The sequence below is a fragment of the Propithecus coquereli genome, unplaced genomic scaffold (assembly GCF_000956105.1).
Source record: "Propithecus coquereli isolate 6110/MARCELLA unplaced genomic scaffold, Pcoq_1.0 Scaffold73, whole genome shotgun sequence".
NCBI lineage: Eukaryota > Metazoa > Chordata > Mammalia > Primates > Indriidae > Propithecus > Propithecus coquereli.
The window spans coordinates 1,320,847-1,344,957 of NW_012153396.1; the positions used below are offsets into that span (position 1 = coordinate 1,320,847).

At 36.7% G+C, this 24,111-nt stretch overlaps 1 protein-coding gene across 1 annotated transcript; it reads left to right on the forward strand.

Moving 5' to 3' along the window:
- The first annotated feature begins 26 nt into the window (after positions 1-26).
- CUTC (cutC copper transporter) lies at positions 27-22,464 on the forward strand. The gene is made up of 9 exons (XM_012661740.1): positions 27-228; positions 3,100-3,171; positions 6,297-6,356; positions 9,887-10,096; positions 10,767-10,802; positions 13,535-13,668; positions 17,859-17,886; positions 21,144-21,249; positions 22,103-22,464. Exons 1-9 carry the CDS (start codon positions 168-170, stop codon positions 22,215-22,217), a joined length of 822 nt encoding a protein of 273 aa, XP_012517194.1. The 5' UTR covers positions 27-167; the 3' UTR covers positions 22,218-22,464.
- The last annotated feature ends 1,647 nt before the right edge of the window (positions 22,465-24,111 follow it).

Below are 24,111 nucleotides of genomic sequence, written 5' to 3' on the forward strand. Positions count from 1 at the left end.
CTGCGCCTGCGCCGGCGACGCTGCTTTCGCTGGGGCTGCTGGGGCGTGGCTGTCGGGGACGCGCAGGGGCGCGCTCAGCTGTTGAGGACGCGCTTCTCCGGTCGCGCGCGCCGGAGCCCAGACTAGGAGTGGAAACCACAGGCGCACGGGGGAGAAACGCGTGGACCATGAAGAGGCAGGGGGCCTCCTCTGAGCGGAAACGAGCGCGGATACCGTCCGGGAAGGCCGGTGCGGAAGGTGGCGGGGAAAGGGCGGTCGGCTGACTCGGCTCCCTGGGGCGGGCCGGCGGGAGTCCTGGCCAGTCGTGATTCCCCTGGAGTAGTTTCCTCCAAACCCCTGGCTCTGCACGTTCTGTCATTGAGGCTTAACATGTGTGGAAACGGAGGCCTGACGAGGGGCAGGCAGCGAGAGTGGCCCGGCTCTGGAGCCACTTGTGTGGGTTCCAATCCCGGCGCCACCACGTACGGTGATACGACCTTGTGCAAGTTGGTTAAGTTCATCTTCGCGTTTCCCGTCGCCACACGAGGATAACACCCACCGCACCATCGCTATGATAGTTAAATGTCGAGCGCGGAGCTCAGCCTAACCTGCAGTAACGTGGAGCTGCTAAAGCGGGGTGGGGGTTGTCCCCAAAGCCACACAGCTACCACGTGGTGGAACTTGTGGCTGCTCCAAGTCCCGAGTTCTTACTGCCGCGCCAAGGCGGGATGCCATTGCAGGTGCCAGAGAGTTTGCCAAATCCTTTCTCTTCCTCCTCCCTGAACTCTTGGTTCCTCCAAACCAGCAGTTCTCAAACTTTCATCTCAGGACTCCTTTTTCTTTCTAAAAGTTATTGAGATCCTGAAAGATCTTTTCTTTATATGAGTTATATCTATCGAGTTAGACCGTGTTAGAAATTAAAACAAGCTTTTAAAATAGTGATTAGTTGATTGATTAGAAGATAACCATAGTAAATCCATTGCACATTAACATAAATCACATAATTTTTATGAAAAATAAAGTCATAAACAAAAAACCAAAAGAGTGGCGATATTTTATATTTTTGTAAATTTCTTTAATATCTGGCTTAATGAAAGACATCTGGATTCTCATACCTGCTTCTACATTCAATCTGACATGTCAAATAGCCCCCAGAAAACACCACTCCTGTTTGTGAGAGAATGAGTGAAAAAGGCAAATAAAGTTTTAGTATTATTATGAAATTCATTTTCATTCCGTAGACTTTGAAAGTCTCTCAGAGGCCCCCAAAGCTACCTGGACTACTACGCTTTGAGAACTGCTGCTTCAAATAAATGTCTACTCTTTTCATCCCTGCAAATAACTTTGTTGCGTAGGACAACCGACTCCCTGCCTTTTGTCCTAACCTTTTGTGTGCATCTCCGTCTCCTGGCCAGGCTCCTTCCTTGTGTGAGGCAAATGGTACCCCTTCAGCATTGTTCAGTGCCATCCATCTGACAACTGGTCTGGTACCTATCAGGAAACTCATGGAGTTAATGTAGTGCTGTTGGTTAAGAGCATAGATTGACATTTAACTCTTTCACAGTTTGGGACTGATGGCGTTCTTTTAAATAAGACAGTTGCAGTTTGATATTAGAAGATGATAAATTTTTGTTTTTCTAAATAAAAATTGCTTTTTTAATTATAAAAGCTATAATTTCAAATCCTATCCCCTAGTAGTAACCATTACCAGTATGTTGTGAACATTCTATCATGTATCATTGCATGAAGTATGCATTCAATATTTTTAATTTTTAAAAAATTATATGCTTAAGAAAAAACTAAAAACTTTATTAACATCACACTTTTAATATAAATACATAAATTTTTATGAATTTGTAATTAGCCTTTAGTAAATATTTGACTCACTATTATGTACTGTGGTAGATGCCGTGTTTGCTGTGGGTGATGGTAAAGATTTCTCACTTTAGTCAAGTAAAAGTGGTCAGACACTTATCTGCATAAATAATAGGTAGAAAGTAAATAGTGTTTTCAAAAGGAACAATTAGTGTGTTTTTTGTTTTTTTGGTTTTTTTTTGAGACAGAGTCTCACTGTGTTGCCCGGGCTAGAGTGCTGTGGCGTCATCCTCGCTCACAGCAACCTCAAACTCCTGGGCTCAAGCGATCCTCCTGCCTCAGCCTCCGGAGTAGCTGGGACTACAGGCATGCGCCACCATGCCCGGCTAATTTTTTCTATATATTTTTAGTTGTCCGATTAACTTCTTTCTATTTTTAGTAGAGACGGCTCAGGCTGGTTTCGAACTCCTGAGCTCAAACAATCTGCCCGCCTCGGCCTCCCAGAGAGCTAGGATTACAGGCGTGAGCCACCGTGCCTGGCCACAATTAGTGTTTTAAAGAAGAACATATATAACTCATGAAGAGTTATGTGAGTTCAAAAGAGGAAGATATAATGTCCTACTTTGGGAGAGAGAAAAAAATTATAGAAATGTGATTTGACATGCGCCTTGGAATATTTTAACATTCAAAGATGAAGCTGGAAGGACTCTGGGTTGAGGAGAAGGCATTTGGGAGCCAGAGATGGGGATTGGAGAGATCCGGAGGCATGAGGAGGAAATAATGTGTAGTTTATTAATAGTAACTAATACTTTTTGAATTCTTGATGGGTACTATACACTTTAAATGAATTATTTCTTCCTCAGTGCTCTGAGGTAGGTACTAAAACCTACCCTGTTTTACAGAAAAGTAACTTGTCTAGGATCACACAGATTTGAAGTCTGTCCCTGCTTTTAAACATATATTCCTTATAAAGAAGTTTAGACACATTCTACATGCATTGAGAAGCATTGTCAGAATCTAAGCTGGAATGTGATGGTGAAGTCTGTAGGAAGGTTAATTTGGCATTCAGTGCGTATTTTCCTCAGTATAATTTCTTATACATATATCTGTGTACCTATTTTATAGTCCAGAGGCATCAATTTAATAATTAATGTGATATTTTGTTGCATTCATGGGCCCTAGTATACTTCTATTTCCCTATTATTGGACATTTAGATTTTGGCAGCAAAATATAAAATATTTGTGGTAAATTGGTCTGGATGGATAGTACCTTCATGAATTTGCATTGTTCTCCATGTACCTTAGGAGCAGCGAATGGATTTCTCATGGAAGTGTGTGTTGATTCAGTGGAGTCAGCTGTGAATGCAGAAAGAGGAGGTAAGAGAAATTAGAGAATGAATATAACAATTGGCTACCCTTTTAAGAATCTGAAAACGAATCCTGTGAACTGACTTTGGAAGCCCTTTTGATCCCTAAGGACTTAGTAATGTTTTCAACAACAACCAACTAGAAAACCTGCTGGGAAATTATGATTTAGTGTCTCCCCTCCCCTCCCCAGGTGGCTCACATTTTAAGTCAAGTATCCACAGTAGTTCTCACTCACTAACTTCATTTTTTATTGAACTTAGCAAAAATTGAATTTTTTTCAAACCATTGATTTAAAGATGATTTCAGAGACTTTCATCATTAGGGCTTTTATCATTATCTTTTTTTCTTTTGAACATTATCTATTTTTGCCTCAGAGTTGCTTTTCTACTCTGAACTTGTTTTAGTAAGAAGCACAGACATTTCCATCATCTAGAGATCAGAAAAATTTTAAATTTATTATGGAAAAATATCAAACATACACAAAAGTATAGAGAATAGTATAATGAACTTCCATGTACCCATCACTCAAGTTCAGCCATTTTCAGCATATGGCCAATCTTCAATATCAGGGGTCAGCATACTTTTTCTGTAAAGAACCACATGTTTTCAGCTTTGCTGGATACGTTTGGTCTTTGTCACTTACTTTTTTTTTTTAAAAACAATCCTTTGAAAATGTAAAACCCTTCTCAATTTGGCAATAGAAAGGAATGAAGTACTGATATATACTACAATATGGATGAATCTTGAAACATTCTAAGTGAAAGAAACCAGTCACAAAGTACCACATATCGTATGATCCCATTTATAGAAATGTCCAAAATAGGCAAATATATGGAGACAAAGTAGATTAGTTGTTGCCAAGGGTTGAAAGGGATGGGGAGAAGGGGAGGCAGCTGCTAAAGGGTATAGGGTTGTTTTGAGGGGTGATCAGAATGTTCTAAAATTAATTGTGATGGTTGCAAAACCATGAATGTACTGAAGAGCACTGGATTGTGTACCTTAAATGGGTGAGTTGTGTGGTATGGTATGTGAACTATATGTCAATAAAGCTGTTTTTTTGTTGGGTTGGCTTTTTTTTAATACAAAAACATTCTTAGCTTTCGGGCTATAACAAAAACAAGCTATGGTGTGGCCTACAGGCCATAGTTTGCTGACCCCTGGCCTATATTTCTACCTTTCCCAACCCCAGATTATTTGAAGCAAATCCCAGACATCATGTCATTTTATGCTTAAATATTTCAGTATGTATCTCTTAAAGATAAGCACTCTTATTGTGTTGTTTCAATTCTTTGTTTTCAAAGGGCTTATGTGTGTACACATAAATAAGAAATCCATAAATAATGTGGAAATTATTAATGTATATTGTGAAGATAAGGTCCTTTAAAAAACTGCAATATCACTAACCTTTAAAAAAATAATTTCTTAATATCAAATACTCAGTTTTCAGATTTCTCACATTGATTCATACAGGGGTGTGGGTGGGTGGCGTTGTGTGTGTATGTGTGTGTGTGTGTGTGTGTGTTTTAACAGTTCTTTGAATCAGGAGCCAAACATTTCATTTCTTCAATATGTCTGTATGTCTCTTTAAAATTTTCCCCTTCTTTTTTTCTTCCTTTAATTTTCTTTCTTGTAGTTTATTTATGAAAGAAATTCATCTTTTAGAATATCCCATATTCTCAATTATACTGATTGAATATGTGGCATCATTTAACATGTTCCTCTGATTACTATATTTCCTGTAAAGTTGTAGCTATCTCAGAGGCTTAATCTGATTCAGATTTGAGTTTTGAGAAGACTACTTTATAGGTAACATTGTGTATTTCCTGTTGCATCACATCAGGAGAACATACATCTTGGTTTTTTCTGTTTTTGTGATATTAAGATTAATCAGTGGATTCAGTTACTGCTAGCCTAATCCATCCTTTATAAGGTTTCCTATCAGCTTCTCACCTAATAATTTTAGCAATCCATATTTTAGTAGAGGTTGCAAAATGGTGATATAAGTCTAACATTTATTTTTCACTTGTGAGCTAGAATACTTATGTAAAGAAGAACTTGTTGAGCATGGTGGCTCACATCTGTAATCCTAGCAATTTGGGAGGCCAAGGCGGGAGGATCAGTTGAGGCCAGGAGTTTGAGACCAGCCTGGGCAATAGCTGGTCTCTCAAAAAAATTTTTGTCTCTACGAAAAAATTTTTAAAAATTAGCCACACGTGGTGGTATGTGTCTGTAGTCCCAGTTACTCGTGGTGGTATGTGTCTGTAGTCCCAGTTACTCAGGAGGCTGAGGCAGGAGAACTTCAGCCCAGGAGTTTGAGGCTGTAGTGAACTGTCATGACGCCACTGCACTCCCTGGGCAACACAGCAAGACCCTGTCTCCAAAAAAAAAAAAAAAAACACAAGTTTCCCTCATCAACTGGTTATGCTGAGGTTCTATTTTGCATAAGAAAGACAGGATAAATGGTTGCTTCTAAAAATTTACTAATTTTTAGAATAATGAGCTTGCTGTCTATCTTCTAGTGAATTGTTTTATCATTATGAACCTAGATTTAGACATATTTTATGTTTTTTAATCCATTGTAGTTATTCTGCTTATTGATGCTCAAAATGTCCTGTCTTTGGCCAATGGGAATCTCTTTAAGCTGGATCCTGCGATCTTTTGACATGACCCTAATAGTCTTATAGTTATTTTGCTTTCAGCATTCTCTTGGTCTTAAAATTATCTTGATTTAGCGCCTCAAAAGTAACTTTGAGTTTTCTAAAGTTAGAATAATAAGGACTTTTTTGGAGAAAATTATGTTATTGACAAAGTCAGTATTCCACTATGGTCAATCCATAGTGGAATTGCGTTTATTCTGTGTTATTTCTTTGTACATGGAAAGATAACTCTGTAATACAAAATTTTAAGAGAACTAGCGTAACTTGAATTAACTCTTAAATTGACTATTAGTAACACAATGTAGGTTGCAGAATATAGTTGAGATTAAAAATAAAGTTTTGTATTATAATTTGGTTTCTCTTAGACAATTTCTAAGATTCTTTGTTCTATATTTGGAAAAAATGGGAACAGTTTGCTGTTTAATAAGAGCTTATTTTTAAAAGTTTATTGTGTTGAGCAATGCTTTTTAATTACAGGTGCTGGTCGGATTGAATTATGTTCTGGTTTATTGGAGGGAGGAACCACACCCAGCATGGGTAAGTGTCCATTTTTCACAGATTTTCTCATAAAAGTTTATAGAGCCTAGAGGCAACTGACAATGTTTCACTGGGGTCCTTTACTCATGTCATATTAAATATGTTATGGGTACTGTATCAGTTAGGAATACTTACGATTGTAGATAACAAAATCTATCAAAGATTTTATCAAACGTGTTTTTTTTTCTCACATCAAAACGTTGAAAGGTAGGTAGTTGCTATTAATACTGGTTCAGCTGCACTGCAGTGACGTCATGGATCAGGCTTTTTTAAATCTTTCCATGCTGACATCCTTGGTATATTGGAATCCTCTCTGATCTTCATGCTATTCTTGTCATGCAATTTATTTTTACATATGTCAAAACCCTTGTGCTATATTGTGATTTTTGTTTGGACAGTCACTTACTTTTTAAAGAGATTTAAATAATAAGAAAACAATCATGTATTTACCCATGTGCAATTACCATTTATGATGTTCTTCATTCCTTTGTTTAGATTCATATTTCTATCTGGTTTCATTTTCATTCTGCCTGAAGTACTTCCTTTAACATTTTTTGTTAAAAAGTGTGCTGATGATACATTCTTTCAGCTTTTGTATGTCTGAAAGTATCTCATTTATTTTTGAAAGATATTTTTGCTGGGCATAGAATTCTTTTCTTTTTCTTTTCTTCTTTTCTTTTTTTTTGAGACAGGGTCTTGCTCTGTCATCTGGGTTAGAGTGCAGTGGCATCATCATAGCTCACTGTGCAACCTCAAACTCCTGGGCTCAAGCAATCCTCCTGCCTCAGCCTCACTAGAAGCTGGGACGACAGGCATGCGCCACTACACCTGGCTGATTTTTCTGTTTTTTTTGTAGAGATGGGGTCTTGCCATGTTGCTCAGGTTGGTCTTGAACTCCTGGCCTCAAGTGATCCTCCCACCTCGGCCTCCCACAGTGCTAGGATGATAGGAATGAGCCACTGTGCCCAGCCTCTACTGTCGTCTTATGTTGTTTCTGATAAGAAATCTACTATCATCAGTATCTTTGTTTTTTTGTATGTAATGTGTCTCTTTTCTCTGGCTGCTTTTAAGATTTTTTCTTTATTTCTAGTTATGATTTACCTTTATGTATTTTCTTCATGTTTCTTGGATGTACAAATTTATACTTTTCATCAGGTTTGGAGATTTTTCAGCATTCTATATGTTCTCCACTCCCTCCTTTGGAGAGTTCAGTGTTACTTACACTAGACTGCTTGAAATTGTCCCAGAACTCAGCTAATGACCTACTCTTTTTATCTCTCATCTCTCTTCTTAACTTTTTTGAACATATGAAATAAAGTAATAATAGCTCTGTTGATGACCTTGTCTGCTAATTCTAACACCTGTATCTGTTCTGGGGTTGTTTCACTTGATTGATTTATCACCTCATGCTATGTCTCACTTTCCTGCCTGGTAATATTTTTATTGAACACAAGATATTATGAATTTTACTTTATTGGTTACCAGGTATTTTTGTATTCCTATAAATATTCATAAACAGGTTATTTGGAAACAGTTGGTCCTTTTGGGTCTTGTTTTCAAGATTTGTTAGACAAGTCTGGAGCAATGGTCAATCTAGAGCTAATTATTCTCCATTACTAGGCAAGGCCTTTCTGTGTACTCTACCCAGTGCCCATGAATCTTGAAGTTTTCCTATCTGGCTGGTGGGAACAGGCATTATTCCTGGCATGGTATGAATGACGGGCACATTATTTCTAATCCTCTTCAGTGGTTCTTTCCTAGGCCTTATGTAATTTCTTTGCATGCATGCACCAGTCAGTACTCAGCTGAATATCACAGGATGTTCTCTACAGATCTCCAGAGTTTTCTTTCTTTCCTCTCTGAACTCTCTCCTGCAAACTCTGGTTACCTTGGTTTCCCTGGACTCTAAACTTTGTCTCCTCAACTCAGGGAATCTTCTGGGCTCCCCCTCCCTGTGCTACGGCCTGGAAACTCTCAAGGCAGTAAACTGGGTAAATCGTAGAGCTCACCTCATTTGTTTCCCATCTTTCAAGGATCATTTTTTTTTTCAGCATATTATGGGAATATAGATGTTTAGGTTACGTATGTTGCCCTTGCCCCGCTCCCCCCCCAAGTCAGAGCTTCAGGCGTGTCCATCCCCCAGATGGTGTGCATCGCACTCATTACGTATGCGTATACCCATCCCCTCCCCACCCACACCTGCCTGACACCCAATAAATGTTATTCTTATATGTGTACTTATGAGTTGATCAGTGAAACCAATTTGCTGGTTTCAAGGATCATTGTCCTTCATTGCTTGACGTCCAGTGTCTTGCAAGCCATTGTTTATGTAGTTTGTCTATTTTTTGGTTATTATAGGTAGGAGGGTGAATTCAGTCACTGTTACCCTGTCTTGCCAAAAGCAGAAGTCCCTACATAAATTTTTGACTCCTAAGTTATGCTACTCTGAGGTTGATGATAGCGTTATTTAGTATAAAGCGTTCATATATGCAATAGCCCTTTGGAATCTTCATGATGAAAGAGGGCATTTCTGGCCATTCTAAAGTCCCTAGACGTATCTGTCAATTTGAGTGCAGTCTGGTTTTTGCAACACCAATCATGATTTATTACTTGGTATTGGACATACTGCTATCCCATGCAAAATTGGGGTTCTTTTAGCAAGGAAAAAGAAGGAAATTCATATTGGGTAAACAACTAATCATGCTTGTCACAGGTCTTATACTACTGACAGTTTCTGAGTTAGTCACGTATCGTGTCATATTTGCATACTTTTATTCCTAGGTCTCTGCCTAACATAACAGATAAGTAGAACTTTGCTCCATTTTACATATCTCTGTTAAAAAAGGTTTTGCTAAATTTCTTTGTCCATTAAAAGGATATAAACTTTGAGACTACTTAATCATCTCTATAATAGGCTTTAAATAGAGCTGTAATCAATTAGAAAGAAGAAACTGGATCTTAGAGAATACTACACTGGCAGAACATTGAACTTGGTAGTTATTACACTTTCAAATGTCACATACCAGTAAAAGGGTTCTGAGTCATAAGGATTTTTGTTGAGTCAATTGACAAGTGCTTTTAAATAGCATTATCTTTTATTTTCTACATTGTTCTTTTTGGCCGGTTTTAGTGGCTTGTGCCTATAATCCCAGCGCTTTGGGAGACTAAGGTGGGAGGATCGCTTGAGGGTGGGAGCTTGAAACTAGCCTGGACAGCATAGCAAGACCTTGTCTCTATCAAAAAAAATTATTTTTTAATTAGCTGGGCATGGTGGCTTGCACCTATACTCCTAGCTACTCAGGAGGCTAAAGCAGGAGGATTGCTTGAGTCCAGGAGTTTGAGGATGCAGTGAGCTATGATTGGTCACTGTATTGTAGCCTGGGCAACAACACAAGACCCTGTCTCAAATAAATGTAAATACATACGTGTATACATACTTGCTCTTTTTAATAAATGACCAGTAATATTTCATTGACTTCCTTGAGCTTTTAGCTCACATTTGAATTTTAGTCTGCTTTCTGTTCTTAAAGGTGTCCTTCAAGTAGTGAAGCAGAGTGTTCAGATCCCAGTTTTTGTGATGATTAGACCACGTGGAGGTGATTTTTTATATTCAGATCGTGAAATTGAGGTGATGAAGGCTGACATTCGTCTTGCCAAGCTTTATGGTGCTGATGGTTTGGTATTTGGGGCATTAACTGAAGATGGACACATTGACAAAGAGCTGTGCATGTCGCTTGTGGGTAAGAATTTGTATCCAAAACCTAAAAGCTTCTAGTGATATATGCTCCCGATATAGAAAAACATCATCACAAAACTGACTCTTCACTCATACCTGCAGCCACTTATACTAACTTATGTATTTTAAATAGTAGTTATTTAGATGTTTGGGACGAGGGGTATGTGTGGCAAGCCCTCCTAACTCTTCTCAGTTGCTATAGGTCAGATTTTGCGACTGTTTCTATAGAATTTAAGGGAAATTTACCTTGGTTCCTTTAATCACTGACCAAAAACTTTAAAAGCTATTATAGTTGGTGAGGATGGACCACCAAGTTGGGGATTGTGGAGAGGACAAAAGCAAACTACGTTTATTACTAGGCCAAAGTATTTCTTGAACCTTCTCAGAGGGACAAGAAATAGTTGTAATGCTGCCCTTATAGTTGCCAGATTATATCATTTTTATTTGGTGCCTCTAAGGCATGGATGACCATTTCTTATATAAAAATCAGAGATTTGTGAAAAGATAGGACTTTTGAATTTGTGAAGTTGCCATTTTATTATTATTTTAGTTTACTGTCTTTACATGTTAGGGGAAGAAAGTATAAAAAAGTTTCACCTCTCATGGAGAATTCTATATATAGAAAAGAGTGATGACATCTTCATTCATGTTGTTATATGACTTTCTTTTTATAGCTATTTGCCGTCCTCTGCCAGTCACTTTCCACCGAGGTGAGTCATTTCCATTTTAAAAGTCTTGTTGAGTGGTGTTAGTTTTCTAATTTCACCAACTGCCATAGCCTTTTTTATGGAATACAATTCTTTTTATTTTATTTATTTTTTTAATGGAATGTTAACACTGGAAACAGTGTTGCCAATTGTTTTCTTAGATTTTGGAACTAAAAGTTTAAATTTAAAGATGTGCAATTTCTAAAACATTTGAAGCCTCAAGAAAAGTTGTTAATAGTAGTAGGTATTGGTGTTGGTGAGATTCGACAGAGGGAGAGCGTAAGCATTGCCTGCAAGAGCATGTACCTATGACAGCATTAAAGCAAGAGTCCTGGGATTCATTGTAATTAAGGTTGTGTTAGGTCATGTGCAACCCCAAAAAGAATAAGTCACTGTGGCTGATGAAGTGAAATGTGCTACCTGTCTTAAGCCAGACAAAACCGTTCCTGGGGCTAGTGGTGAAGTCAGCTTTCTCAGATATAGACTCACTAAGGAAAGAGAGGGTGGATATCTGAAGAAGACTTGGCTCTTATTAGGAAGGGGGAAAGAAGAAATAGATGCTAGATAGTCAATGAACACATGTCCACTGTAGTGTATGAAATTACTTTTTATTATTGATAGCCTATCTGCATCAGAATAATTTTTTTAAGTAGCTGATAGTTTCATATAAAGAATACTTCCTATCAAAAATTCCTATGAATAATTAGTTATAATTTCCATATACTTCGGCTAAGACTTGGTGAAGTGGAAGAAGAAATGTCTATTTTGCCTTCAGAGGGCTTGCCATTGCACATAAAAAGAAAGATGTCTTCAGTCAAATTGTTTTTTTACTTGATACGCTTGAGAAATTGTTTGATGTTTTTCTTCCTGATGAGTAAACATTCAAAGATGAGTTTGAGAGGGTTTTTTTTTTTGCCATCAAAAATAGTTTAATATATTTCCTTTAGGCTTTTTCTATACAAATACAAAAATAAATGTTTACTTTTTAAATGGAACTTAACATTTATTTAATTATTTATTCATTAAAAAAACAATGAACAGCTGCATATGCGAGAGTTGATACCAATATCTACATCCATCTATAGAAATTAGAAATATAGTATTTGTTTCTTTTTGAAATTATGATGCTATGAGAAATCTGTTTTCTTTGACTTGCTATTAATAATACTTCTTAAAAACTAGCAGTAACTAAAAGATGTTAGGTTGCTTAAAAGTCACCATCTTGAGGCTAGCCCCCCAGAAACATTTTAAAAATGAAAAGTAATTTAATGAATGTTTGTCTGAAAAATATATAGTTTAAATATTTGACATACTAAATAATTCAAAAAGGAAATTAGCCATATAGAATGTGTTAAACTAAGAAAATGACTTCAAATTTCTGGTGTTTTCCTTTTCTTCAATAAGTTTAACAAAAATATTTTCATGTTTTCAAAATTTGTAGAAATTTTGGGTAGTACGATAGTATAATACCAGCGAGAAGGTGCTGCCACCAAAAATGGAAAATCCTGTGTTAGATTTAGTTGCCTACATACGCTAAAGCTGTGGTCCCCAACTCCCAGGCGGTGGCCTATACCGGTCAGTGGTCTGTTAGGAATTGGGCCACACATCACCTCCTGAGCTCCGCCAACCTGCCCCACCCACTCTGTCTGTGAAAAAATTGTCTTCCATAAAACTGCTTAGGAACCTGGCTGCACAGCAGGTGAGTGGCAGGAGAACTAGCAAAGCTTCATTTGTATTTACAGCTGCTCCCCATCACTCACATTGTTGCCTCAGCGTCCCACCCCCGTACTATCCATGGAAAAATTGTCTTCCATGAAACCCGTCCCTAGTGCCAAAAAGGTTGGGAACCCCCGTGCTAAAAGGTAAAATGAAGGGGCCCTTTCTTGGATTACCATTAGCACCTAATCCACTAGAGATTAGAACTTCTCTATCATGCAGCAGTGCTGAGAACCAAAGCAGAAGTATTTTTCTGTTTTGAGGTTACTGGTGCCACTTTCCTCTCTGAAGGTTCTGAGGAGGAAAGAAGTCTTTTAGAAAGTATAATGAAATTAAAACTTCGTTTAGTCTGTTGAAAACAACTATCCTCATGCGCGAACCTTGAGTATGTGGTGTAAATGGATTAGTACAAAATATTAGTCAATGATGAGAATGTGAGCCAAAGCTTTTTCTAGAACTGGTGAGTATAGTTTTCATTCTGTGTAGTCCAATTTGTTTGAAGCCTTAGAGCAGTTTCCCAAATTTGACTCACTTGCCTATAACATTTACAATTTTATAATATCTGGGTACTACCTGTGTAAATTTAGTGATTTTCTTTAAATGACATCTTAGATAAATGTATTTTAAAGAGAAACTTTTATAACTACTCAAAATTGGAAACTTTTGGCTTATCTGCATTTAAGTAAATATACCTATTAAAATGTGTACAGTGAAAATGATTATGCATACCAGTGGTATGCAGACTGTGGTGTGCTAAAAAACTGGCTCTTGGGGAAAAAGAGCCCTGATTTTTAGCATTTTCTGATTTCTGTGATTTAAATACTTTACCTTCACTAATTTCAGACTGTCAGTGGATTAACAATCTGACTTGCAAAATTCCTGAATATTTAATAATTGACTTTTGCATGCCAGCACAAGCTCAGTCTAGCATACCACTATATATTTGCTATAATACATTTTAGAAAACACTGCATTAGAGGATATCTGTTCAAAATTCAAATTAGTTTTATTTATTTCAGCCTTTGACATGGTTCATGATCCAGTGGCAGCTCTGGAGACTCTCTTAACCTTGGGATTTGAACGAGTGTTGACCAGTGGATGTGACAGTTCAGCACTAGAAGGGCTACCCCTAATAAAGCGACTCATAGATCAGGTACTCGCAATTTCTTTTCTTTCTTCCTAAGACTATTGTGGTTACTCTTGACATTTTGTTGTTCAGCTAGGTTGCGAAACTAAATATTACCAACTGGGGTCACTCTATAGGAAATAGCAAGCAGGCAGTAGTGTATTTATGTAATTATTTCTTTCACATGAGCATTTTTTTTAATCTCTTTTTTGTTTTTTAGGGCTGCCGTAACAAAGTAAACATGAGCATTTTTAATAACCAAGGCTTTTAAGATCAAATTATATGTAGACAAGTGCCTAAGGATGTGATCTAACTTGGATAACCACAGTAAATTTTACCTTTTTTCTGCCATCAGCATTGCAGTTTTAAGCCACATCTTTTCACTGTTAGCCCATGTATATTCAGGAGATCCCATATAAAATTTATGAGATAACTATCATCTCAAGATAAATTCCAAACTAAAATTATATTCTTACTTCATTGCTCTCCATCTGTCAATATATCTCAATATTTTTCTCCTTTATGAGTTCTCCTGGTGAGCTAGCATCAGGGCAAGCAGAGGGTGGCTTTGTAATTGTAGTATGTCTGTCTCTTTCTGATGCTAGTCCAAAGGAATTATAAGTTGTGAGTACAGACTTTGAGATGAGAGAGTTCTGTGTTTGCGACTCAGGTTTGACACTTACTTGCTGTGTGAATAGTTTGCTAACCTTACACCTCCTTTTTCTCGTGTGTGAAATTGAGATGAGTTTCACACTTCCTTTATAGAGTTTCTCAGAGGATTAGTATAATAAGAATGTAAGAACCTTAGAATGGTGCTTGGTGTATATGCTAGGCCTTAATACATGTTGGTTTCTATTATTATTACTGCTATTATTAATATTATTTAGTGTTCCTGTGTTGACATCTGCTTAATTTCACTCTCTTTTTTTTTTTTTTTTCCGAGCCAGAGTTTCACTCTGTTGCCTGGGCTAGAGTGCCATGGTGTCAGCCTAGCTCACAGCAACCTCAAACTCCTGGGCTCAAGCAATCCTCCTGCCTCAGCTTCCCAAGTAGCTGGGACTACAGACATGCACCACCATGCCCGGCTAATTTTATATATATTTTTTTTAGTTGTCCAGCTAATTTCTTTCTATTTTTTTAGTAGAGACGGGGTCTTGCTCTTGCTCAGGCTGGTCTTGAACTCCTGAGCATAAATGATCCGCCCGCCTTGGCCTCCCAGAGTGCTAGGATTACAGGCGTGGGCCACCATGCCTGGCCTACTTTCACTCTCTGTAGCCATAAAAATAATTTTCAGAAATTTCTCTTGAGGATCTGATGTGACTTTGCTATTCTAGGGCTTACTGATTTGATAAATGTTTATTAAATATATATTAGGTGCAGGGCATTTTTACTCTGGTGGTGACCAAGGAGTGGGAATGCATGCATGTGTGTGTATAGTCACTGCCCTTACATGAGAGAGAGGCACTTTTTTTTTTTTTGAGATAGAGTTTCATTCTGTCTCCTGGGCTAGAGTGCAGTGGTGTCATCATAGCTCACTGCAACCTCAAATTCCTGGGCTCAAGCAATCCTCCTGCCTCAGCCTCCCAATTAGCTGGGACTATAGGCACATACCACCATGCCCAGCTAATTTTTCTCTTTTTTGTAGAAATGGGGTCTTGCTTTTACACAGACTGGTGTCCAACTCCTCAAGCAATCCTCCTGCCTCAGCCTCACAGAGTGGTAGGATTACAGGCATGAGCCACTGCCCCCAGCCTTAGAGTACTATTTTTAAAAGGTGCTGTGGGAGTACATTGGAGAGGAATTAACCCCAAATTTAGGGGAAGGAGGTTGGCAGTACTGTTAGGGAAAGCTTCTCAGAAGAAAACATGTCCAAACTACAATGTCTTACTTATTTCAGGATTGTTTGGAAGTTACCACGTAAAAGTAGGGGTTGATGGAATGGTGGAATTGTTTCATGCAGAAGAAATAGTATACGTAAAGGCCTGGAAACAAAAGCAAGAATGACTGAGATACTCAAGAATGACCAGAATGTTGAATGTGGAGAGAAGAATGATATCCAGAGCTTTGAAAATCTTATTAAAGTACTTGTGTTTTATCCTTAGTGCAGTGGGGAGGCCTGAAACATATTAAAATAGAAAAGTTGATGAGTCAAATTTCCAGTTTTAAAAGGTTACTCACTAAGGAGTAGAGAATAAGATATAATTGCTGTCATCATGTATTGCAGTTCAAAATATGTGTGTCAGGCCGGGCGCGGTGGCTCACGCCTATAATCCTAGCACTCTGGGAGGCCGAGGCGGGTGGATCGCTCAAGGTCAGGAGTTTGAGACCAGCCTGAGCAAGAGCGAGACCCTGTCTCTACTAAAAAATAGAAAGAAATGATCTGGACAACTAAAAATATATATAGAGAGAGAAAATTAGCCGGGCATGGTGGCGCATGCCTGTAGTCCCAGCTACTCGGGAGGCTGAGGCAGAAGGATTGCTTGAGCCCAGGAGTTTGAGGTTGCTGTGAGCTAGGCTGACGCCACGGCACTCACTCTAGCCCGGGCAACAAAGCGAGACTCTGTCTCAAAAAAAAAAAAAAATGTGTGTGTCAGTGTGTGCTTTTTGTATGTTAATCATCGGTTGGCAGGAAAAGCTGGGTTAAATATTCTCATACGCTAATTTTACTTGAAGTAACTATCTAGCAGTATAATATACTGGTTAAAGCATAGGCTTTGGGATTAGATGGGTCTGTTTAAATCCTGGCTTTGCCATTTATTGACAGTGACTTTGGGCAAATTAACCATCCTAAACCTCAGTTTTCTTATCTACAAAGTTAGGCTAATAATAGTGCTTCCCTCCTAGAATAGTTGTTAGGGATTACTTCAGGTAATGCTACAATGTCTGGCACCTATTAAGTGCTTTATATTGTTAAATCACTTTGATAGCCTTAGGTAAGCATATACTTCTAAATAACCTTTTATGGAAGGCCAGAAAAAGTGATAGAATTCATTTCTTTAAAAATATTATTTGTCCATGTTTTTGAAAGCCTTTACTTGGAAGAAGGAGTTGAATGTAACTTTTTCCCTCCTAAAATCATTGCAGCTTTCTAGATAGTAAATGTTTTCTTTTACAGATGCTTTGCTTTAGCCCCTTTGAGAATATGAAACATCCTTGTTCCACTTATTTCTCTAACAATTATTACATTCTATGAAATAGCCCTTTCCCTCTTTCACTCTCTATTTCATTACCTTGCTTTATTTTTCTTCATTGTACTTATTGCTACCTGAAATTTTATTGTATAAATACATCTGTCTGTTGTCTTCCTTGAATGTGTAAGCTTAACAAGAGTAAGAACTTTCTCTTGTTCACCATGTTGGGGAGGAAAAACTTTTCTTCCACCCTCTGAGGCATTGTTTATGGGGGCTTGCAAATTATACTAACTAAAGACAGATTAGCAGGAGAAAAAACAGATTTTGATCACGTATATAAGTACATATATATGTAAGTACATGCGGGACTTCAGAAATGTGACTTGGCTTGGTTAGAATTTGGGGCTTATGTACCATCTTAATAGGTGAAGGGGAGGGAGACAAGGACACTTATGGGGAAAAATGATTTTTTGGAAAAATAAATGGGCCCTTAGGAAAATTGGTAGGAGATATGCTAGTTTTCTGACAATTTTAATAACTATCTTCCAGAATTTTCAGAAGTTAAATTAATATATTCACAGTTAAATGGACTGATGGTTTGTTTAGTTTGTATGGTAAACTAGGGAATTTCGTTGAGGATACAGGATTTGAGTGGACTTTTGTTTTTTTGATAATTTACAATTATGCTGTACTCTTTCTTTTCTGCTGAAATCTGGTTTAAATTGAACTACTTCCATCCCATTGCATTCCAAGAACTCAGAATTAGTGTCATTTTTCAGTAATTGCTTTTCTTAAGGTGGTATGATTATTCAGTGTTTATATCATACCCTTCTATTCTTTGTGTTCATAGCAGTATGAGCTAAAGCAATATAATCAAATAATCTTTCTGGGTAGAAAGTTACTATGCTGGACATCTAACTTGTCCAAGATCCCGAAGAAATAGAAAAGATCTATTGAAAATTAGACATTAATAGTAATTTTAAAAATTTAATATACTTTGACTCATGTTTCTGTTCTCACTGCCTTATTATCCCATTCAAAAAAAAGATATTAAAATTTACATGCTTATTTTTTTTCTTTTTTCAGGCAAAAGGCAGGATTGTGGTAATGCCAGGTATTTATTTATCTATCCGTTTGCTAGCATTAATACTGAACTGTAGTGGAGGAAGAGCAAAGGAAGCAGGAAAATGTGGGAGAAAGTATTAGTACGTAACACATTAGTACATAGTATTCACAGAGAAGAATATGTAGTTTTATTAAAATGTTTAAGATTGGGAGTTCCATACTGAAATTTAAAACTTTAGATAAGGAGGAACACATTCTAACAGCAATTAGCTCAGAGAGGAACAAATAAGGAAGTAGATCAAAATAAAGGTTTTTTCATGTTTGCTCTCCCATGGTATAGAATGTTATGAATTTGGATGTTTATCTCTGGTGAGGCACACCAAGTTTGATGCTATTGTGCTATGGTAGGGCCAAATGTCTGTCATTTGATCATATGCTCCTAATAGTAACCATAAGATCAGTTAAGTATATAATGGCTTATTAAAAATGAACAGATGGGACAGTTTTTAAAGAATCAGATAACACAACCTAGAATCAGAGTGAGACAAATATAAAGGCAAACTTAATTTTTTCTTTTTAAGTTTCTCAAACATATAAAAAAGTAGAAAATAGCATAATGAATACCCACATGCTCATTCCCTAGATTTAACGTTTTGCCACATTTGTCTCATCATTTTTTTAATCCTGAAGTATTTTTTTTTTTTAATTTTTTAGAGACAAGGTCTTGCTCTGTTGCCCAGGCTGGAGTGCAGTAGTGCAGTCATAGCTCACTCTAGCCCCAAACTCCTGGGCTCAAGTGATCCTTCTGCCTCTGGCTCCTGAGTAGCTGGGATTATAGGTGCACACCACTACACCCAGCTAATTAAAAACAAAAATTTTTTTTGTAGAGATGGGGGTCTTGCTATGTTGCCCAGGTTGGTCTCGAACTCCTGGCCTTGAGTACTCTTCCTGCCTCGGCCTCCTGAATTGCGGGGATTACAGGCATGAGCCACCACACCTAGCCATTTTTCTTGCTTTTTTTTTTTTTTTTTTAAATGACATTTAAAGTCATTTAAAAGTTTGGATCACTTACCCTGTAAAATGTCCTAGTTTCTGGATTTATCAGATTGTTTCTTTTTAATATTGTTTAGCTTATTCCTCTAGCCTCTGTTTTTCATATAAACTGGTAGTTAGAGCATAAGGTTTGAATGATTCTGGTTAAACATTTTTAGTAACAATACTTTATGGGTGATTCTGTATACTTCATGTGACATCACATCAGAAGGCATTCAGTCTCTGGTTATCTCACTACCAGTGATGCTAAGACTAAACAGAGTTCCAAATGGTCACAACCGAATAAAGGGTAACTTTTAAAAAGCGACCATGTAAACGGTATTGTAAGATATTTAAGAAAGCTTTGACCTGTAGCAAGTCCCTGAAACACGAGCTTATAGAAAGTGTATATTATCTATCAAATTGGGACCCTTTATAAATTTATCAAGGACTATTAAAGACACTTACTGAATCTGGTGCCGTTCTGTTTAAGACTAAATGTATATAGTCTTGACAACTAATACCCAGACTTAGGCAGTTGTTAACATTAAGAATACCTTTGCTGAATATGCAATTATTAAGTTATCTACTATGTGTAGGGCATTACTTGATATGCAGAATTATATAAGAAACTACTTTCTCAAGAAGCTGACAGTCTTGTGACCTATGAGGATGTTATATACAAACATACTTGTAATTTATGTAACAAACTTTATTAAGCAAATGTTAATTATATGCCAATTATAATTATATATATTATATGCTAATTGTATAGTAGATGTGAAAACAGAAATGAATCTTTCTACTTGAGGAACTCTCAGAATAGACTTATAAAACAAATTATTACAATTTCATGTAAATAAGTACCAGCATGTAAAAATTCCTGGGTAAGTCAATCTGAACGCTTAATGAGTATTTATCATTGGGAAATATAAAGATAAATAGAACATAATAGTTGCCCTCTAGGAACTTTCATAATGAAACTTACAGGATTTAGGCTCTGGTTTCTTCATCTATAAAGAGAGCAATATTGAACAAGTTGTTCTCTGGAGTCCCTTCTAATCATAAAGCTGTTTTAATCTGTGTTTGGAAAATGTATTACCCATGTACTAAAGTTGCTATTAATAATAACTGAGCAACGTGTGCTTCAGTGGCTTCAGTGGCTTCAGTGGTTTTGTTATTTATTAGAAGGAAATAATATATTTGTCTCATAATACTTACAACAAGCTCATGAGGTACACAGTATTATCCCTTTTATTAGTGAAAAAGTTGAGGATCACTGGATTTAAATCATTTATCTAAGATCACACAGCTGTGAAGAGCTACAGTGGTGAAGCCAGGATTCCAAACTAAATCTAGCTTCTTAGTCTATATTTTTTCTATTTCTTAGGGCTCAGTGATATTACTGTACCACTAAGAAAAAAAGAAAAAGCCAAGTTAATGAGTCTGAAAGAGTTTGTAAATACAGATTATTTCAGCAACTTGAATAGCTTGAGATACAAAGTATATATTTAATGTCATTAAGAGATATTGAATACATCCTATATATTAGGAGACAAAGGTAGAAAGATGAATAAACTAATTTCATATTTATAATCTACTGGTACCAATTCAGAATATGATTCTTTATAAATATTTAAAAGATTGTTTATCAAAACAAATGTCATCATAAAGTACTTGGTTATACAGTTTAAATAAACTAGAATCAGATTCTTCTGTGAAATGAAACAAAAAATTGATAATTGTGACTAATAAACTGTATGACACTGTGTCTTATTCGTGTTTCCAGTGAAGTCAATGCACTCTTCACATCCTGGGCTGGAGACAGAACCTTAGAGGTTCTTTCTTGAAGACACATCTCTGAAGCTGTGCTTTTGTAGATTCTGCTCTCCCTGTCCTTACCTTTCATTTTAATTTGATTTTGCTTTAATTGAGGGGAGACAGGGATGGAGCACTTAATGATTTTCCTTGAACCAGAGTAATCTTTTTACATTTAAAGTCATAGTGTATAGCATTGTTGCGTAAACCAATGGACATATAAGATTCTATCACATAGGTTCTATGACCTTAATAGTTCTCCAGAATCTGTAATCTATATCTTTTATCACTTTTCTAATCTCATTCTAGCTTAATAGGGTGAGAGTAATTCTTAAATCAATGAGAGTTTTCAGAATGGGGATTCCAGGTAAAGCAAGCAGTCATTATTCATTAAATTTTATGCAAAATTCTATTACTTTATTCTAATACTTAGTGTATTTCTTATCTTTCCAACAGGGGGTGGCATAACAGACAGAAATCTACAAAGGATCCTTGAGGGTTCAGGTGCTACAGAATTCCACTGTTCTGCTCGGTCTGCTAGAGACTCAGGAATGAAGTTTCGGTAAAAATGTATTCTTTGATCAAACAAGAAGGGATGAGGTAGATTAATCTTTATTTCTCCATATAGGAAAACCTTAGTTGATGGCATGATTAACGAATGGAATGTTGTGATTACTGTGTAAGTATTGTTGTGATTGCGGTTGAAGAATATTTCTGAAATGGTTCTCGTCCTACCTTAAATAAGCAGGCTCTTCTGAACTTAGGTGAACCTTTGTATCTCTAAGGCATTGAGGGGAGATCCCTGCTCTCCCCTCAAAAAAATACAGAGAACTTGGACCAGGTAATAATAAACTACTTCAGTGGCTAAGCTTCAAATGAATCAGATTATGCGTGTGTACCCATTTGCCTATGATTTCCTTTAGCAAAATTAATAACCACGGTATAAACATGGGAGAGTCATAGTCATTTTCCTCTTTCCTACTTTTAATACTTAGTCTTTCCTCACCTTTGCTCTCTGTTTTCAGTTATTTTGAAATTTTATCACTATGAAGGATTTGTAGCTACTATGTGGGGTTTTTTAATACTTGAAGACTCCTATAATTTTATAGTAGTTGAATGTTTCCATTTATAAGTTGGGAAAAATATGATATAAAAGAAGCAGGAGCTTTAAAATTTAAATTTCCAGTTATAAAGTCAAGTATACTGTCTGGTGGATTCAGCTACTAAATGTTTCAATTAATTTAATTAAATTTCATTCATTAATTATTAGTTAATGAAAATTACGGAATATGGTAGTCCAGGGTCTTTGATTTACCCTTGTTCTTGAGCTATGAAATAGCCTATATAATGAAGTTCTAATAGGAGGGCTTATTTAATAACTTACATAATTATCTGTTCCTTTATTTCTGTTGCAGAAATGTATCTGTTGCCATGGGAGCCTCACTTTCTAACTCAGAATATTCTCTAAAAGTAACAGATGTGACCAAAGTAAGGACTTTGAATGCTATTGCAAAGAATATCCTGGTTTAGCCAGACCTCTCTGAGACACATGGATTTCTCAGAATGAAGGTAGAAGTATAATCTACAATTCTCTATGACACAGCTTTAACCTTCTCTAGCCAAGACAATCTTTAAGTTTCACATGGCCATGGAGAATGTTTCCAAGAAGAAAAAGAACTTGAAAGAGAGATATAGTCACTTCCTTTGCTTAGTTGTATCAACCATTATCATAATGGTTAAATCTGGTCTGTGATTCTTCCCCAGACAGAAGCTTAGTCTGTTTTCATTGGAATTAATTGATGAACTGGGAAAGTTCATCTGCAAGGTATGAATTCAGTATTTTGCTTTTTCATTTGTAAAATAAAAATTTCCATTCTATTATGGTATAGTCTCTTATTCGTACAGTGAATACAATCTGTAGCCAAGTATGAAAGGGAAGATATATTGTTTTTCCTTCATTTTCTCTTTTCATTATGTACTCATTGGATATGTTGCCCTAGACAAGATGCTAAGGCGACAGAGTAAAACGGTACAGCTTAAAAACTGCCAGACTTGGGAAGCAGGACATAAAAGTTCCTAGACTGATAAAGGCAGAAGTGATCTCTGGTGTTCACCAGGTTTCTTCTACTTCTGTAAGCCCAGAGAAACGGCTTAACTATAAGATCCATCTCACAATGTACAAAGACCTATAGTAAAAACTGAGGAGGTTAGGGAAGTTATCAAAGTAGCTGTCTCTTTAACTAAGGCCACAGACAGGGAAGATGGATTCTAGTGATGAAAGATGTTTGTCCTATGAGCAGGTCCTAAATGGCAAAGTTCATCACTAGCTGTGTCTGTCACTTTTATATTTATAATCTTATTTTATAAAAACAACACACTGGTAATAGAACTGTTGTTCTTATTTTAGGAGAGTAACTGAAGCATAAAGAGCTTGCTCTTGGTCAGGAAACTGGTTTATGGAGTCTCTGAATAACATACACAGATTTGGGTACTAATGAATGCATATACCAAGAACCTTGTCTTTATTCAAGTATATCCCTTCTTTCACCTTTAAATCTTAATTTCTTTCTTCACTTTTTCAGGTTTAATTTCAATGTAGAATATTTGCTAAGTAAATTGTGAAAATATATGAGAGGCAAACTTAAAACTAACAATAACCTCAGTGGGGCTTTTTTTTTCTTGTTTAGATTATTACTAAAGGCAATAAATATCCCAAAAATAGTTTTCCTGTTGGCTTTGGAATATAGATGTACAGTATGTATCATGTACACATGCAAACATAATCATATTTAACCTACCGCTCTCTCACTCTTGGACTTCACTCTGAATTCTCCAGAGACAGAAGTCCATGTTAGCATCTTGATTTTATTTAAATAGATTAGCTAGGTATTGAGAGGTAATGGAAATTGCTCAAGGTCTAACAATAAATTAGTGTTGTTTTGAGACTTGAACGCTAGGCTCCTAACCTCTCAGGTTTTCTGTTTTAAGGTACTTCTGGTATGTGGATGTGATAGAGAGAGCAATACTCCCGGGCAAATCAGGCACACTTGGGATCATACCCTGGCTCCCAGTTTAACCATGAAACAGTCAATTTATTGAACTTTAATTCCCTCATTTGTAAAACTAAACTATAGTTTCTAGTTAAATGATATATTAAAGTACCAGGTACATAGTAAGTACTCAATAGATATTCTTTTCTCTTAGGTTAGCTTTCTAGTATCAGTCTTCGATAGTATAAATGCCTTTGCTGGGAAGCCAGGCATTGAGTATTGAAGCCAGCACTTACTTTGTGCCCTCCACTGTGTGAATATAAAAGAAGTTTAAGGTAATGCATCCCTACCTCGATTTATCTATACTTTAGTCCTGTTTTTAATATTTGCTGATTACTTCATGTGCGTGTTTCTTCTCAACAATATTGTAAGTC